Source organism: Crinia signifera, chromosome 1, assembly GCF_055691185.1.
Source record: "Crinia signifera chromosome 1, ASM5569118v1, whole genome shotgun sequence".
NCBI classification, from domain to species: domain Eukaryota; kingdom Metazoa; phylum Chordata; class Amphibia; order Anura; family Myobatrachidae; genus Crinia; species Crinia signifera.
Genome location: NC_139217.1, coordinates 185,390,164 through 185,409,769, shown reverse-complemented (window position 1 = coordinate 185,409,769; position 19,606 = coordinate 185,390,164). Strand labels below are relative to the sequence as shown.

The 19,606-nt window shown below is 42.5% G+C and overlaps 1 protein-coding gene across 1 annotated transcript in view; it reads right to left on the bottom strand.

The window, feature by feature from the left end:
* The window catches only part of MANBA (mannosidase beta), a 72,742-nt gene that overhangs the window by 44,491 nt on the left and 8,645 nt on the right, over positions 1-19,606 (bottom strand). The window contains exons 3-5 of the mRNA XM_083179015.1: positions 9,894-9,999; positions 5,697-5,864; positions 5,370-5,493 (exon numbers count right to left, since the gene is read on the bottom strand). Coding sequence (XP_083035141.1) covers positions 5,370-5,493; positions 5,697-5,864; positions 9,894-9,999 — 398 coding nt within the window. The remainder of the gene's footprint in view (positions 1-5,369; positions 5,494-5,696; positions 5,865-9,893; positions 10,000-19,606) is intronic.

Genomic DNA, 19,606 nt, shown 5'->3' with positions numbered 1-19,606 from the left:
TTTTGCAGCACAAATTCTGGTGGAATGTTGGTGGGTGCTATGTCGCATTAGCAAGACCCCCCAAGCACCAATACAGTGGAACCCCCCCACAAGTGACCCCATTTTGCAAACTACACCCCTCAGGGAATTCATCTAGGGGTATAGTGTACATTTCATACCCCCAGGGGTTTCACCAATTTTGATACAACTGGGCAGTGAAAATGAAAAATTACATTTTTTTACACAAAAATGCAGTTCTGGCTCAAAATTTTTCATTTTCAGAAGGTATGAAGGAGAAAAAGCACCCCAAAATCTGTGCCCCAATTTCTCCCGAGTACGGCAATGCCTCATGTGTGACCAAAAAGTGGCAGGACTCAGAAGGGAAGGAGTGATATTTGGATTTTGCAGCACAAATTCTGGTGGAATGTTGGTGGGTGCTATGTCGCATTAGCAAGACCCCCAAAGCACCAATACAGTGGAACCCCCCCACAAGTGACCCCATTTTGCAAACTACACCCCTCAGGGAATTCATCTAGGGGTATAGTGTACATTTCAAACCCCCAGGGGTTTCACCAATTTTGATACAACTGGGCAGTGAAAATGAAAAATTAAATTTTTTTACACATAAATGCAGTTCTGGCTCAAAATTTTTCATTTTCAGAAGGTATGAAGGAGAAAAAGCACCCCAAAATCTGTGCCCCAATTTCTCCCGAGTACGGCAATGCCTCACATGTGACCAAAAAATACCAGTTGGGTGCATGGCAGGACTCAGAAGGGAAGGAGTGATTTTTGGATTTTGCGGCTCAGATTCTGGTGGAATGAATGGTGGGTGCTATGTGGCATTAGCAAGACCCCCGAAGCACGGTGAAATTATGAACCTAATAATCCATAGATGTGTGGTATATTTTAAAACACTCCTTTATACATAGGCCGGGTTTGTCGGGGCAAGTGTCACACTGGAAAATAGTTTGCTTTCTTATTCCCTTTTTATAGCAAACTTTACACCTTTTTTGTGTCCTGCCCTTTTTTCCAGTGGAGGGGATTTCATCAGGAAAATGCTGCCCTGGTACAATACGGGGGCCAGTACTAGAAGTACTGGGGCCCTCTGCCTGCTGGTTCCCAAATATTAGGCACTTTATGACTTCCTCTTGAAAGTGCATAAATGTCCCCCTCTGGCCGGTAGAACGGAATAGCACGTAAGCGTTATACAGTGCCATCTGGATGATATACACGGCCAGCTTCTTGTACCAGATTTTTGTTTTCCGCAGGGCACTGTACGGCTTCAGTACCTGATCTGAAAGATCCACTCCGCCCATGTACCTATTGTAATCCAGGATACAATTAGGTTTTGAGGTGTGGGTACTGGTACCTCGTACAGGGACGGAGGTGGTACTGTCTCCGTGAATTGTTGTCAGTATAAGGACATCCCTCTTGTCCTTATATTTAACCAACAACATATTTTCGGTGCATATTCCCCTGCTTTCACCCCTTCTCATTACTTGGGCAATGTGCGTTTTTGGGAGGCCTCTTTGGTTCTTGCGCACAGTACCGCAAGCTGCTGTACCTCTTGAACCAAGGGCCTTAAACAGGGGGATGCTAGTGTAAAAGTTATCCACATAGAGGTGATAACCTTTATCCAGGAAGGGGTGCACTAAATCCCAGACAATTTTTCCACTAACACCTACGAGGGAGGGGGGGCATTCTGGCGGTTCAATTCTTGAATCCTTCCCTTCATATACCCTAAACATGTGGGTGTACCCTGAGGTGCTTTCACACAGCTTATACATTTTTATGCCATACCTTGCCCTCTTACTGGGAAGGTACTGGCGGAATTTAACCCTTCCTTTAAAATGTATAAGGGACTCGTCAATACAAATAAATTTTTCAGGGATGTACATCTCTGCAAATTTAGCACTGAAATGATCAATGACCGGCCTGACTTTGAATAGCCGGTCAAAGGTGGGATCATCTCTGGGTGGGCACTGTGCATTATCGTTGTAATGCAAAAATTTAAGGATCATCTCAAAACGAGCCCGAGTCATGGCCATACGGTAAAATGGGGTGCTGTACAGAACATCTGTACTCCAATATTGCCTAATTTCTGGCTTTTTTACTATGCCCATATGTAACACCAGACCCCAAAACGTCATCATCTCTACTGCATCTACAGGGGTCCACCTAGCAAATGATGACGTGGGGTTTTGAGCAATAAACTGCTGGGCATATAAATTAGTTTGGTCCACCATTAAATTTATAAAATCATCAGAGAAAAATAATTTGAAAAAGTCAATTTCTCTGAGACCTGTGGAATCAAATTGGATTCCTGGCATGGCCAAAAACTCAGGAACCTGGGGCTCAAAATTGTCTGGTGGTGGGGTCCATACGAGATCAATTATTGGGGGGGGGGGGTCTCAGCTGCTCTACGGGGGCGTCTTTGAGGGGGTCCCTCATCACTAGAGGAGGAAGAGGAGCTTAAGATGAATCCTTCAAATTCCCCGCTTGCCTCACTGGCTGTGTCAGATGTCAGAGTCAGAGGCAAGCATGGCATATGCCTCCTCCGCTGAATACATTCTTCTGGATGACATTTGGGATGACATTTGGGATGCCATTTTTATTTTTGTGTTTCTGGTAGTGAAATGTTTCAACACGTGTATAGTGTAGGGGGGGTACAAACTTTATTTCAACCAGGGGGGTATGTAGTGTGTAGTGTGTATGTAGTGCAGAAAAAAAAAAAATACTTTATACAGGAATTTGATCCCAATAAAAAAAAAAAAAATTTGATGGGGTTAAAAAAAAAATAAAAAATTAAAGGGGTTAAAAAAAAAAAAAGGTCCTGCGCCAAAAATTGAACAGCGCTCAAAGGCAACAGGAATTTGATCAAAAAAAAAAAAAAAAAATAGATCAACCCTGTGCCGAAAAAGCTGATCAGTGATGTACGTCACTGATCAGCGCACAGTGGCCACAGGACACCCACAAAATCACAGTGTGTGTAAAAAAAAAATTAAAAAAAGACCCCACAGCACCCTCAAAAAAAAAAAAGGTGATCACTGATGCGACACTGATTACCAGTGAGGGGCAGCAGGTGCACAACCTTTGGTGCAACTGACAGTGCAACTGGCAGCAACTGACAGGTATATATAAAAAAAAAAAAACCTCTGCACCCCCAAAAAGTTGCTGATCACCTCAGATATAGTGATCAGCACAAAAGGCGGGGGCAGCAGACACAAAATATAGCACTCTCTATCACTCTCTGTCACTATCTCTCTCTATCTCTCTATCTCTCACTATCTATCACTCTATGACACTGCAGCAGCAGCAGCACTGACAGTTATATATATAAAAAATAACCCCTGCACCCCCAAAAAGTTGCTGGGGGTGCACAAAAGGGGGGCAGCAGACACAAAATATAGCACTCTCTATCACTCTCTGTCACTATCTCTCTCTATCTCTCTATCTCTCACTATCTATCACTCTATGACACTGCAGCAGCAGCACTGACAGGTATATATATTAAAAAAAAAACCTGCGCCCCCAAAAAGTTGCTGATCAGTTAATTTATACTGATCAGCACAAAAGGGGGGGCAGCAGTCAGTTATATAAAAAATATATAGCACAATCTGTCACTATCTCTCTATCTATCTCTCTCTATCTCTCTCTATCTCTCTCTATCTCTCTCTCTATAACTCTATCACACTGCAGCAGCACAAAATATAGCACTCTCTGACACTATCTCTCTCTATCTCTCTCTATCTAACGCTATTACACTGCAGCAGCACAACACAGGAAGTCACAAGTACAGTAGTAACAGGATCCAGGAAGCATCCAGCACGCTACAAGCAGTGATCAGGTAAGTATTCTGCAAGGATCAGGTCAGTATATCACGGCAGCTAGGTACGGTGACCGCACTGCACGCAATTCCAGACCGGAATGGCGTCTGCAGTGCAGTCACCGTTAGTTTAAATCCCCCTCCATGGCTGTGATTGGTTCGTCGGTCCGACGAACCAATCACGGCCTTTGGGGGCGGGCGGGGTGAGGTGGGGTGACACCAGTGTCACCCTTACACCCCGTGGTGATTGGTGCTGTACTTTACAGCACCAATCACCTCCGATCCCTGTGTCACCGGCGAACGTTATTCGCCGGTGACACAGAAAACGCTGTAATTGGCTGTTCACACTGAACAGCCAATCACAGCGATCGCCGACGGGGGGGTGGCATCGCAGCCCCCCCTGGGCATGCAGGGACATGTCTGCTGTCAGGGACAGCAGACATGTTTAAACTGTCACCGCGTCTATAGACGCGGTGACAGTTTAAAGCCATGACGTACATTTACGCCATGTGTCGGGAAGTACTTCCCGACCATGACGTAAATGTACGTCAAATGTCGGGAAGGGGTTAAAAAGGTAGGACTTAAAAAATATCAAGAGTTCAAAAATTCAAAATTCTAAAAAAATTTAAATATCAAAGGGGGGGCCATTTGCCCCACTGTCCAAGGACAGACCTCCTGCCTTGTTCCTGAACAAAATCTCAACTCAAGAGAGAATGGCTCACCGCCGTTCCTTCGCGGGGGAAAATTTCACCAAATTAAAATCGGGCCACCTGCCCATCCTACCGCATCTTGAGGGAATCGCTCAACTAAAATGGCCGAAAGGGCCCACCTGGTACGGTGATGCCCTCGCTCAAGGTGTAATAAGACCAGCCACTTTCTAAATTGGAGCTACCCCCCAGGGAAACTATACAACAAACAAACTACCGTTCTGAATCCGGCCACTTAAAACTAAAAGCTGACACAACTGAAAAAACTCTACTATATATAAAAGAACTCAGGGCGGGCAACGATCAGAAGCAAAGAGGCATAGCTTCTGGAAGGTTCACTAAACTAGCCCAAACCACGCCCTCATAACTATGACCTATCCAATCACCTATAGTCTAAAGTAAAAACCAGCCTCCTTCACAAACAGGCCAACCCCTTTTAAGTCAGTGTAATCCTGATGTGCATCATAACAGTCTGGAAAGTTTATGTCATTCCAGGCACACAGGGCACCTTTCATGATCTTTCTGGGGGGTACAGTGTGTATTACAAGTATAGGATTTCCTTCCTTTCAAATCAAGGGGTAACGTCAGCGTATCTAAATATATTTTGGGGTAAAAGGTAAAAAGTTCCCTGACCCCTCATCTGACCCATACAGAATTGGGCAACCACCACCAGATTTCCGTAACAAAATGTATTCTAAAATGATTTTAGTAATATTGGAGTTTATTTTATCAAGAAGGAAAAAAAAAAAAGAAAAGAAACCAGACACAGAATATAATACAGCCTACACTAGTGACTTAACACAGCATACAAAACATGGAAAATTATAGACGCCACTTTGGGAGAAGAGAAAACATACCAAACACTGGAACGTATGAAATGTAGTCCATGTGAGCAACATTATATGCCTCAATCCGAATATCTTTCCAGATGCCCTGTGTGGGGAACGAAGGGCCCCAATCCCAGCTAAACGAGCACTGAGCCTGCAATAAAACAGGATGGGAAAAAGCACAATCACGTTACATTATCAGACTTGCACTTTATAGAATACAATATATGAGATTGCAGCACAAATTATAATCTTCATTCTTATCAATAAAATCCGTCATTTCATTTCTTATTCCATAACCCTCATTGTCGATGCAAAACATCTAAGATTAACATTATTATAACAGAGTCGCCTCACCTTTCGGATGAAGTTGACATGACATTCCCCCTGCTGTACCTTTGGGGGGCACTCTGGAGGAACAATATAAGAGTGGTTTGCGCTTTTTTCTTTTGACCATTTGACAGGAGACTGGAACTTGATTTCTAAGTAATTCTCTTCTGCAACGATTTTAGTGATGTCAATAGTCTACAACGGGAAAAAAAAATCTGTCGGTAGCGTGTTTATGTTGTAATGTAAACTAATTTAATGCAAGCCATAAGACAAATGTGAATCATTCATAAGTGAATGTCATCGTAAAGGTGAAGAGGGTTTTAGTTATCTTCTAAAAGTAGTTACATACACTAAAATAGTCCTCTAAAAAAGGACTTCTATTGCTTCTACAAATACCACATACACAGAATTAGACAACAGAGACCATGGCCATTATTCAGATCTGATGCAGTACAAATTTATTCTCAAAATGGGCACAGCAGGTGGGGCAGAAATAACATGTGCATAGAGAGTTACAATTGGGTGGAGTGTGTTGAAACTGAAATCTAAAATTGCATTGTAAAAATAAAGCAGCCAGTATTTACCCTGCACAGAAACAAAATAACTCACCCAAATCTAACTCTCTCTATACATGTTACATCCCCCCCACCCCTGCAGTGCACATGGTTTTGCCCATTTTGAGAACAAATTTGTACTGCAATCAGATCTGAATAAGGGCCCATATACAGAAGTAAATAATAAATAAGGCAATGGTGTGTAGAAGCCATTTACTTCAAGTAATGTTAAAGCCATGTGCCTATTTTTGGGTGTGGATCATTAGGTCACCGGCATGTTGGTTGACAGTCATTAGGTAGACATGCATTTAGGTCAACATAAGTCTAGATCGACATGCAGGAAGGTCGACATGCGTCTAAGAATTTAGACGACGCAGATGACAAGGACACTGAAACATAGCACTGCGTCCCCTCGTTGCGCTCGCCATGCTTTGGGCACGGTGCCTTGCTACGCTCGGCACACTACTTTATTCTCCCACCACGCCCTTGTGGATGGTAGGGCATGAAATGCCGCCTGTCGGCACATTTCGGCTCAAAGAAAATGTGAAAAAAACCATGTCGACCTTTTGACTGTCGACCTAACCTAATGACCCTGTCGACCTAAACTCTTGTCGAACTTCCTGCATGTTGACCTAGACCAGGGGTGGCCAAACCGGTCCTCAAGATCTACCAACAGTGCATGTTTTTCAGGCAACCTGTGGATCTATAGTAGGAATGAATGCAGCTGGTTTTGAAATGTGACAGTTACTAATGACTACAGCTGTGTACCAGCAGGGTGATTTGGAAAACGTGGACCGTTGGTAGATCTCGAGGACCGGTTTGGCCAGCCCTGACCTAGACTCATGTTGACCTAAATGCATGTCGACCTAATGACTGTCAACCAACATGCTGGTGACCCAATGACCGTATCCCCTATTTTTATATAAATCACGCATACGTTTAATACGTTTGCGGAAAAGCTCCTGATATCACATTTTTTTAGCAGAACACAACAGATGGCTGAGAATTCGGTTGTGTTGAGTGTCAATTTTGTGTGACCATCACATCACAGAATATGAACAAGAATATTCTAGAAAAAGTAGACCATACCACCACCATTTATATTTGATCATTTGTCAGGCATGTCCAAACGGTGACCCTCCAGCTGTGGTGAAACTACACATCCCAGCCTGCCTTGCCATAGTTTTAGTATTCCCTAGTAGCTTCACAACAGCTAGAGGGCCATAGTTAGGACATGCCTGATTTATGTAGTACATTGTAGAAAAGGATAGCAAGAATCTGAGTGGTTACTATGGGCAAGACATACCCTTTTTCATTACACATTTAAAAAATATTTTCCAGAGAGAACACTGTAATAATTTAATATACAACTCCAGCTAATGTCCCTCGAGTTTAGTTTCTGAAGTAACATTTAGCTTAAAGCTGTTGTTACACCCAAACATAAATAAGGTTCAAACAAGGGAAACTACTCCATTTACATGCAATGCAATTTCTGCTACATACAGTATGCTCAAATGATTCAAAAAAAATCAGTGTAGTAAAATAAAAACTATACATAAAATAAATGTAAATCCATTGCTTGTTATATCATTTCCCCATGTCAGCAAATTAAAATGGTGAATAATAAAGGTTTTCCAAATTAAAGCATTTTGTTTGCAATGTAAATATTAAAAAGTACAAATTCAGTTGTGTGATTATGTTGTGTACATGAGGCTCTTGTACTGATAAAAGGCTCTACAGAATATTAACCAATTGAACACCTAAAACCCAGTTCCCACTAGGGTAACGGAACAGATTGAAGTCACAGCGGCCTGAAATGCTGTTTCCACCTAGGTTAGTGGTGGGTATTTCCATTGCTGGTGCATGGAAAGGTCTTCAAGGGTTAGTGACCTGGCTCTCCATAGTCTTTTTACATTTTTACAAACACACACACACACACACCATGAACAGTATTTGGACGCCTGACCATTACACCAACAGAAACTGTAATGACATTGTATTCAGATAAATGCAGCTGTAAAATGGGAACCAACTCCATATTAAAGTACAACAGTTTTCACTGTTCTTGGAAGGCTTTCGACAATATTTTGGAGTGCTTCTGAGGAAAGTTGTGCCCATTCATTCTATAGAGCATTTATGAGGTCAGGTACAGGTTGGACAAGGTCAGGCTTGCAATATCCATTTCAGTTCATCCCAAAGGCTCTCTTTCCTTTATAAACTGGGGCACAGTTATGTTTGAAACGAAAAGGGCATACCTCAAACGGTTGCCACAAAGTTGGAAGCATAGCATTTCTCAAAATAAAAGCATAATGCATAAAATCATAAAAGCATTATGATTGCCTTTAGGAGGCCTAGCACAACCCTGAAAACAGTCCCATATCATTATCCCTCCTCTACCAAACTTCACAGCTGCCATAATGCCAGCTGACCAGCTGATCCTAGAAACCAGCATCAGACCTCTCACTTACCAATTGGCGGCTCATCGCAGAGGCCAGGAAATCTCTGTGAAACATTTTGACTCCCTTTAAATTATAGTGACACACTATAAACTAAGGCCATCGCCACCCCCTAAATGGCATCATGCCCAATGTATTGATATCAGAGTGTTGATATAATTGCCTAATTTATTCAAGCCTTTTTCAACCATAGTATAGTCTGAAGTTGCACTGACAGTTATACCCCATTCACACCACAAAACAAATTACCGAGTTAAAGCTTTTACACCCGGTAATTTGTCAGAAAACCCCTTGATGAAGTCACATTGACGAAACGCGTTGGGTGATCTGTCCTCCTACCATTATCTAAGATAAGCACTTTTTTCGATTTTATCTTTAATTTTTTTTTTTTTTTCTATTAGTCCGGTACATTTTATACGAAATAGTTTCTATCTTATGTTTACATAACTCTATATTCTTTTATACCAATTTGTCATCCAATAAATTATTTTTATATACATATTTTTTAAATATATAGTCGCAGTTTACAATAATTAGTCGCCGTTCATCAAAAAAATTAAATAAAATAAAATTATATATATATATATATATATATATATATATATATATATATATATTTTTTTTACCCAATAGTGGTATGGCGCCTATAACAAAGTCCAAATGCAAATTTGCAAAATCTGTATCCAGTGAAGTAATACAGGAGGTCTTTTTCCAATGGTTTGTTTATTTATTATTCTTCACAGGATAGTCAGGTAAAAGCGCTTGTAGACAATCTTGTCTACAAGATTTTTTACCTGACTATCCTGTGAAGAATAATAAATAAATAAACCATTGGAAAAAGACCTCCTGTATTACTTCACTGGATACAGATTTTGCAAATTTGCATTTGGACTTTGTTATAGGCGCCATACCACTATTGGGTAAAAACATTGGGCTTTGTTCGTTCCCTATCCCTCAGGGAACTTAGTGGTGAGGCTGCCATACATATAAATTTCTATCACTTTGTAAAACATTTTTTGTGAAATAGGCTCTAGCGCGAGTTGGAATATTGGGGATACATACATTATATATATATATATATATATATATATATATATATATATATATATATACACACACACACACACACACACACACACACAACTATGCAAATGAAATATCAACCCATCTTGTATGGTCACCATTCTCTAAACTTACATGACCTTTCTACTCACATATCTAACGAACATGTTCTGCGTTTTCATAATGGGAATTTCATTGAGTAGAATTGTGGAAACAGTGTCAATCCCTTCACAAACCAAGGTAACTTTCTGCCATTGCCTAAAAAGCAAAAACATTTCATTTAATTAACCAATGAACAAAATCATGGCTTGAACAATATAGGAATGAATAGGTTACATACAAAAGAAAAAAATCTGATACATTAAATATTACAATTACATAGAATTGATTTGGTTTTGTTCGGATATAAAGTGTAGTTCATTTTTAATATGCAAGTTCCTGTCTCCAAGCATAGTCTCTTACCATGCTGGTACAGACTTACATTTTCTGCACACATTTATTACTAATGCTGTATAATTACGGTGAGATTTGGCATTAGATTTTGATTTTATAGTGAACATCGAATCGGGATCGCATACATGCTGTTTTCTCCCCCGTAGTGATCGCTGATCGCAGGAACATGCTCCTGCGACCAGCTGATTTCCACTGCCGGGCTCTCCCAGCAGTTTATTTTTCATCAGCAACCATCTCTGGTCGCTGATGCAAACGGGACATTGAGTGATATATCGCTCATCGCGAGCGATATATCGCTCAGCGATATATCCCCCATGTGTACGGGGCTTAAGATGGGTAGGTTTTGATTTTTCAGCCTAATAATGGATTGCTTCACTGATAGAGACAGCTCTTTGGATCATATATTAAGAGTCAACAGCAACAGATTCCACATGCAATCAACTCCAGACCTTTTACCTGCTTAATTGATGATGAAATAACGAGAGAATAGCCCACACCTGCCAATGAAATAGCTTGAGTCCATTGTCCCATTTGTTTTGGACCCTTAAAAAGTGGGAGGCATATATAGAAGCAATTGTAACTCCTACACTACCTTATTTTGATGTAAAATACCCTCAAATTAAAGCTGAAACTCTGCAGTTAAGTACATCTGGTTTGTTTCATTTCAAACCATTGTGATGGTGTATAGAGCAGAAAATATAAGAATTGTGTTGATGACCCAATATTTACGGACTTGACTGTATAGAAATCGCACTGTGTTTAGCCGCACCCACTTGCAATTCGATCCCATTGCACAGCTCCTTGGCATCGGAATCTATGTCTATTTCTACTATCTCGGAACCAGTGCAATGCTGCTCAATGCAGTACGGCCCTCTGCTTCCCCTTCCTCTCTCCCTGATGCAGGCACCCCGCCGTCGGTGCCATTTTCAAACAGGCTGGTGATTTCAGACAGCACGGATGTGTCTGTGCTGTATGCTGAGGGGGGTAAGGGGGAAACCTTCTAGGGGGGTGATTTATGCATAGAGAGGGCTGCTAGTGCTACAGAGGCAGCTGCATTATTTTAATTAAAAAAATGAAAAGCAAAAAAAATAAAAAATAAAAATTAGCTGCCAGTGCACAATATAAGTCCAGGGGTGCCCGCATGTGTGCCGCTTCAGTCCAGGGGTGCCCGCATGTGTGCCGTACAAGTCCAGGGGTGCCCGCATGTGTGCCATATCAGTCCAGGGGTGCCCCCACGTGTCCCGTATCAGTCCAGGGGTGCCCCCACGTGTCCCGTATCAGTCCAGGGGCGCCCACATGTGTGCCCTATAGTTCTATGGGTGCCCCCATGTGTGCCGTATAATTCCAGGGGTGCCCCCATTTGTCCCGTATAAGACCAGGGGAGCTGCCCTTTTTTTTTTTTATGAAAATAAAAATAAGGGTTGTTTTTTTTTTTTTACTGCAAGGGCTGTTAGATGTGCTGTAGTCCAGGGGTGAGCCAAGAGTGCTTTATATTTCATAGGGTGTTGCTACGTCTGCCGTATAATTCCAGGTGTTCCGTATCAGTCCAGGGGTGCCGCCATCTGTGCCGTATAATTCCATGTGTGCTGTATCAGGTCATGGATGCCCGCATGTGTGACGCATATTTCCTGGAGTGAGCCAAGTGTGTCATATAATTCATGGGTTGCTGCAAAGTCTGCTGTATAATTCATGGGGTGCTGCTAAGTGTGCCATCACAGTCCAGGGGTGATGCTAAGTGTGCTGTATCAGTCCAGGGGTGAGCCAAGTGTGCTGTATAATTTATGGGGTGCTGCTAAGTCTGCTGTATCAATCCAGGGGTGCTGCATTTTTTTATTAAAAGAATAACTCTTTTTTCTACAGGACTGTCCCCATGTGTGCCATGTAATTCCATGTGTGCTGTGTCAGTCCAGGGGTACCGCCATCTGTGCCGTATAATACCATGTGTGCCGTTATGTGTGCTGGATCAGGTCAGGTGTGCCACCATCTGTGCCGTATAATTCCTGGGGTAAGCCAAGCCTGCCGTATAATTCATGAGGTGCTGTATTAGTCCAGGGGTGATGCTCAGTGTGCCATATCTGTCCAGGGGTGAGCCAAGTCTGCCAAATAATTCCTGGGGTTAACCAAGTCTGCCGTATAAATCATGGGGTGCAGCCAAGTGTGCCGTATTAGTCCAAGGGTGATGCTTAGTGTGCCATATCAGTCCAGGGGTGCTATTAAGTGTGCCGTATCAGTCTAGTGTTTGTGCCGCCCACTGGTGTCGCTTATCATAGTTATCCAACTACTTCGGTGCAACCTTTTGGCCTAAAACAATATTGTGAGGTGTGAGTTCTTCAGAATAGACTGGAAATGAGTGGAGTTGAATGCTATTGAGGTTAATAATAGCGTAGGAGAAAAAAAAATCTAAATTCTGTGATTTTAGTGTTTTTAATGCTTAAAAAAAAAAATCAGAACCAAAAAAATAAATAAATAAAAAAAAATAAAAACATTGCGGGGTTTTGGCAAAACCCAGTAGAACCCAAAACCTGAAGGTAATCAGAACCCAAAACGCAAAAAGTGGCCGATGCACATCCCTACCTTGGACCCTCTAGCATGTTTATGCATTCATTTAAAAAACTGGTTATTAACACACACACAGCCAAAAAACATATTCCCCTGATTATCACCATACTCACTTTAGCGAAAAAAAACTTATCATCACCTATTGAATTATCCTAATGACACCATCCTTTTGCGAGTTGAAAGGCAGATTGTTTCAATAACTATTATCCAACAAACGCACAGTTATGATAGGTCTTGCAAAAAAACAAACAATCCTTCCTCTTACAGTGGGAATTGTTCATCAATTCTCTTGGACAACCCCAACACTCACAAGTAATGTCTTCACTTCAAAGAGATCCCATATCAGGCAATTAGCTCAACCATTGAGTAATCAATTGAGCTTGTAACACCAGTTCTTACACAACTGAGATATCCTCCTACGTTGACCTTACTCCTACAATATAAATTCATAAATACTGCTAAATATTCTTGATCTTTGTATCTCACTCAATACTGTATATTTTGTCTCAAAGCATTTCTACAACCAAATTATCAATCATAACCCCCCCCCATATTCCTCCCAGTTTTCTGTCTACAGTCTGTTCTCCAATCCCCACCAAGCTTATTTGACATTCAATCATTTGGCTGATTCCAGATATTATAGATCTTTATGATCAGTGAGAATGGTGACCCGATACTTAGTGCCTTCAAACCAATGCCACCACTCTTCCAATGCACATTTGATGGCTAATAATGTAACTCCTGATTGCCCACATCATATTTTGCTTCAGATGAAGAGAACTTACAAGAAATAGGCACATGGATGAAATTTCAGTCCTGCTTATTTTCAGACAGGATGGGGGAAATTTACTAAAGGAAATTTGTAAAAAAAATAGGTGTATTTTTATCCAAAAATACACTTATTTTTGACATTTACTATCCTGAAAATACGGCAATTCGTATTGATGTGCTATCAATACGAATAGCCATATTTTTGGGATAGAAAATGTCAAAAATAAGTGTATTTCTGGATACAAATACACCTATTTTTTTTACAAATTTTCTTTAGCAAATTCCCCCCGATAGCTCGAATTCCGACCTCCGATGCGTAAACCTCAACAATGAATGAAAGATCCGGATTAGGAAGTCAAAACATGGGTGGAAAAGCTTTCTTAAGGTCTTGAAAAGCCCGTTGAACATCTGAAGAAGACTAATTAACAGTATCTGCGCCATTTTTCATCAAGGCTACTATAGAGGAATCTACAGAAGAAAGGGAAGGTATAAATCTTCTATAATTGTTTGCAAAGCCAAGAAATCAATAAATTGCTTTTAGATTGGTGGGCTGAACGCAATCCAAGATTGCTTGGAGCTTAGTGGGATCCATATGGAATCCGTTTGGGGAGATGACATACCCCAGGAAAAACACCTTCTGAACCTTGAATTCACATTTCTCTAATTTAGCAAAGAGATGATGTTCCACAAGTTTAGAACGGACTTCACATAAAAAACAAAAGCTCTTGTATGGATTTTGAGTAGATCAGAATGTCATCCAAAAAAAACATGACAAAAACTACCTGAAAATTCTCGTAAATCATCATTTAGATTTTGAAATACTGCTGGGGCAGTACACAACCTGAACTGCATCCCCAGGTACAACGGCCAGAATGGGTTTTAAAGGTTGTTTTCAACTCGTCCCTTTCTCTTATCCGCATTAAATAATAAGCCCTGCAAAGATCAATCTTAGTGAAGATGGTAGCTGAGCGAAGGTGATAAAAACAGGACAGAGATAAGTGGGAGGAGATATGAATTTTTAATAATGATCTGATTGAGCTCTCTGAAATCAATGCATGGGCGTAACAAATAATCTTTTTTGCTGACAAAGAAAAATCCTGCCCCAACCTTAGTTGAAACATAGAAACATAGAATTTGATGGCAGATAAGAACCCCTTGGTCTTAAAATGCCTTTAGGTTTTCTTCAATATATTCATCCATAGCTTTAGACAACTAGTAGAGCCTCCCTTTGAGTAATTTGGCGCCATGTCATGTACAAAACTTATAGCAGAGAGTCACATGTCCTATGGGGCGGAATGACATCCGCCTCTTTTTAGAAAAAAAATAATCTGCAAAATAATTTTTTTTAATGGGTAAACCAGGAAGACTAGACTGGATCAAATGAACTGGGAGCTGAATACAATCCTGTGAACACTCAGCGACCAAATGCAAAATCTCTCCAGTAACCCAATTAATTACGGGGTTATACCTCAACCAGGGTAACCCTCAAAACCCCTGAAGCAATAGGGCAATTAACCATAAAAAGATAACATTTCTAAACTAGTGGCTCCAACGAGAGAGCTACTAAGGGGGCCTGAAACATCACTTGCACCTGGGGAAAAAAAACTATCATCTAAACCACAAACAGTAATAGTAGAGGAAAGTTGTAATTCGAATTTGAAGGATTTCAGCAAAACCTGAATCTAAAAAAATTCCCCGCTGCAACACTGTCAAAAAATGCATTAACCGCCACCACCTGACCCTGAAAATAAGCACTTACAGGCAAGAAAATGGAATTACTAGGAGGACCTAAAGAAAACTCCCAGATTTCCTCAGGTGCTGGAATTTCCCAGTCGATCAGCATATGAGTGGACATATGCCCATTAAGTATAGACCTAGACCTTGAGAGCTCTGTTGGGCCCTTTCCTGAGAAGACAATCAACATGTCCTGACTGGCATCGGCTCCTCACAACCTTCTGAAACTTCTTGGCAGATCTTAAAAGGAGGGTACAGGTCCTCTAAACTATCTACCTGAATGACACGTTTCATTAAGTCATCCAAGGATGCTGGAGCTGGATACTGTATTAATTAATTTGATCTGACAATCTAAATTGGCTCCGAAGTGCCATAGCATTCCAGGCAGAGTCGCTGGCAAGCCTGCGGAACACAGTCCAATGGACAAACAGAACAAGTGAATTAGTAATTCGAGCAATTTTGCAGTGTTCGGTCTCGAAATGTTATAATGCTTGGGCAGAACACCTTCCGTTAGCTAAATTCTCGAACAAGAATTCATGTCACACTGCTACAAAGAGGTCACTGTTTTTCTGTATTTTAGATCATCCTAAATTCAATTCTTCTGAACTGGTAGGGCCTGATCCGGGTACCTGTACAATTGTGACCCATCGGAGGAAGATTTGGGTAAGTTTGTAAAGGACTTTTCTCCCTCTGTTTGCTCCCAAAAAAATTACGATCGAGTAGGAGACCATGCAACTTCAAGAGATTTGATGTGCTTATCTATCAAGATCATCAAATTAAGTCAACATTCTCAGACATTTGTACCGCATTTTATTGGGCCATTTTAAATTATAAAACAACTCAACCAACTTCAGTTGCCTAGTTCACTTAAGATCAACAATACTTTCCATTGCTCTCTTTTGAAACCTGTAGTCTGACGGAAGGGTGTCCAGCCTAGGAGGAGACCAGAACCAGTTATCATTCAAGGTCAAGAAGAGTTTGTGGTGGATAAGATCCAAGTACTTTTCCTAGTTCATTGGAAAGGTTATGGTCCTGAAGAAAGAATTTGGGTTCCTATTAAACAACTCCATGCTCTGCTCCTAAAAAATGCTTTCTTTATAAAACGTCCTTTGAAGCCTTTAAGCCTGGAGTTAGGGGTTTTGTAATCCCTCCTCAAGGAGGGGGTGTTACTGATACAAGCAGCTTGCAGCACGTCTGTGAAAATACACTCCGGCAGCCAGATTCTTGCAGGTATCCCTGTGTTCGGTCTCAGCTAAAGCAATTTGCTGCTGTGTGTCTCGCTGACCAGGTGCATTGTGTCTCATCAGAAGGCATCTCTGGCTGTCCTGATAGGGAGGGTTTTCTTTTTAATAACCAGTCGTTTATAGGTTTGAGTTCCTGGAGTTATCTTGTCACGGTCCATATCTTGTGCCGTTCTTGCTATTGTTCCATAAACAGCTTCAGTCATTGGATTCCCCCCCTAAGTTTACGGCAGACAACTTAAGCTAAGTACTAGGGAGCTTCTTTGGTCTCTGCTTAATTCAGAAGTACCTTTTTGTCTGTTGGGTTTTAATATTATTCCATCCTGTGCATTGTTGCATTTATCTTACTGTTATAACACCTGTGCATGGTTACATTAATAGACTGTATACACTTAGGTGATTATGCCAGCTTGTGTGTTGTTGCATTTAAATTCAATATCATCTGATTGTGCATTACACCTGAATCACAGACTCACTTCTGTTCAGTTTGGTTCCACTCCCTATGAGTTTCAGTCCTGTTTCCTTGCCTTGCCAAGCCTCCATTAGTCATATTGTCCATCTGTATGTACTGGGAGCATAGGAGTATTGGGTGGATCCAATTCAAAAGGTTTTCAAACACACTGAGCATTTTTCACCCATTCTGCTTTTTGGAAAAAGCTCTAATAATATTTTTGATGTGCTTGGCTTAAAAAAAAAAAAAATTGGATAAAATGTATTAGGATCCCTTCTAATAGGGACTTTAAAATTGGCATTTTTCAACCAGATCTATTTTGATACGGAATGGTCTGACATTGGGAATGGCGCAAAGCATTTCTATTAGACTCCCTCCCTCCGCATATCACCAACATTTATAGTCTTTGAACCAACAATCTGGAGATATTTGTGCCAGAGATTCATAATGGGAGATTCAGCATGAGAGATTTCTCTTAAACTGAATCTCTCAGATAATGAGCCCTCACACAGAGATTTGTGCCAGAGATTTAGGGCGGGATGTATTAAAATACATCGCCGCCCTTCGCGCCCCCCCCCCCCCCCCCCCCCCGATGCCGCCGCATATGAACTAACATATGCGGCTGGCATCGCGATGCGGTGACGGAGGCCTCCCGCGATACCTGTACCGTGGTCTGCGGGGGGTCTCCGTCACCTCCCAGCCGGCTTCTGCTGCTTTCACGCCGGGGACAGCTAAGCAAGCTGTCCCCGGCGCTTCCTCCTCCCCCTGCAGCCGGAAGGACGTCCGGCTGCGTTGCTAGGGGGAGGAAGGGCTTACCTTCCGGGGTCCTGGAGGACCTGCAAGAAGGTAAGCCCAAGGGAGGGGGGAAAGGGGGGGTCGGCGAGGCGGCGGCCGGCGAAAAGAAGCCCATAGGCTTCTATAGGGTATCGCCACCCAAAGGTGGCGATACCCTGCCCCGCGATATCGCTGCAAACGGGTTTTAGTACATAGGAAAATGCGGTAAAACGGGGGTTTTACCGCATTTTCCCTTTAGTACATCTCGCCCTTATAATGGAAGATTCAGCATGAGAGAGATTTCAAATCTCTCACAGAAATTGTTTCGGCGACTTCAGGGGAATGAAAAATTTAATAGGGGTTTGCACTTACAATTGTAAGTGCAAACCCCTATTAAATTTTGTGTTGTCAAACGTTATGCACTATACATTATTTCTGTTTTATTTCATACTCGGAGGATCACTGCATAGGGGTCCCCCGTATTTTGTGGACCAGCACCAGGCTCCGTAATGCCCTAGCCAGGGGACACACTTGACGGTCCCGTGGCCAAAGCATTACTCTCCCTAACTAGTCAGCCCAGGCCGGGAGTTTTGGGGAGGTGGTGACCCCCCCATATAAAGAGGTCCCCCCTCTCAAGAGCACCCCAGGCCTGCGCTGAAGCCCGGGGCTATTCCCTGCACCCCTGGGCGGTGGGTGAAGGGTTGATAGCTGGTTTTTAACAGTAAAATTGTCCTGGTACTTATGTAGTATCTGGGCTGCCGATTTTTTGATTGTATGCCTTAAGTTAAGGCATACAATCAGATGCGATGCGATGCGATATCGCATCGCATCGCATCCGATATCGGATGCGATGACCCGATTTTTCCATAGGAATCAATGTTAAAATGATTCCTATGGAAAAATGGGTCCTTTTCATACCCCTACTATCCAAGTGGGCATGGAGTTGGATATAAACCTGTGGCGAGCGTAGCGAGCCACCGAGCCCGAAGCGTGGCGAGCGAAGCGAGCCCCGCGAGGGGACGGTATTCGTCCCCTCGCGGGGCTCGCTTCGCTCGCCACGCTTCGGGCTCGGTGGCTCGCTACGCTCGCCACAGGTTTATATCCAACTCCATGCCCACTTGGATAGTAGGGGTATGAAAAGGACCCATTTTTCCCATTGAATTCCATGTTAAAATGGACTCAGTCCATTTTAACATTGATTCCTATGGAAAAATCAGGTCATCGCATCGCATCGCATCGGATCGCATGGTCGCATGCGATGCGATGCGATCTCCCGATCCGACCCGATTTAGAAATCGGCAGCCCAGATACTACATAAGTACCATTGTCCTTTACAGGGGGACTACAGGTCCTAGCAAGCCTGCCCCACATGCTGGTACTTGGGAGAACCACAGGTGGGGCATAAGAGGCCCGCCGGTACATATAGCCCCCCTGTAAAGGAAATATTAAAATAAAACACAAATGCAGGTTTTAAAATAATTTTATTATACTGGTTCTTTCTTCAAACAGGGGGGCCCAGCCCCCCCAGGGCTTCTGTGATGTCTTCACCTGGGGACGGCAGCTCCCTAAGCTCTTTTGCATGGCCGCCGCCTCCCAGGACTCCAGGAGCTCTTCTCTGCCGTCGGGCTGACTACCCCTACCCTGTCTCGAGCTGGCTAATATAGCCACCTCTAGGGGGCGGGACGATTATGTGGCTAGCCATAATTGGCTGGCCGCGGCCATCTTGATTTTGTTTTCCCCTCTGCTGCTGCTGATGAGGGGGACCTGGACAACTGCTGCCGGCACCACTGGGAGAAGTAACCAGAGTGAGAGAAGCGCTGCAGAACTCCATATTGCAGAAAGGGGGGGGGGGGGGGGGGCAGATCACGGGTGCCGCAGGGTG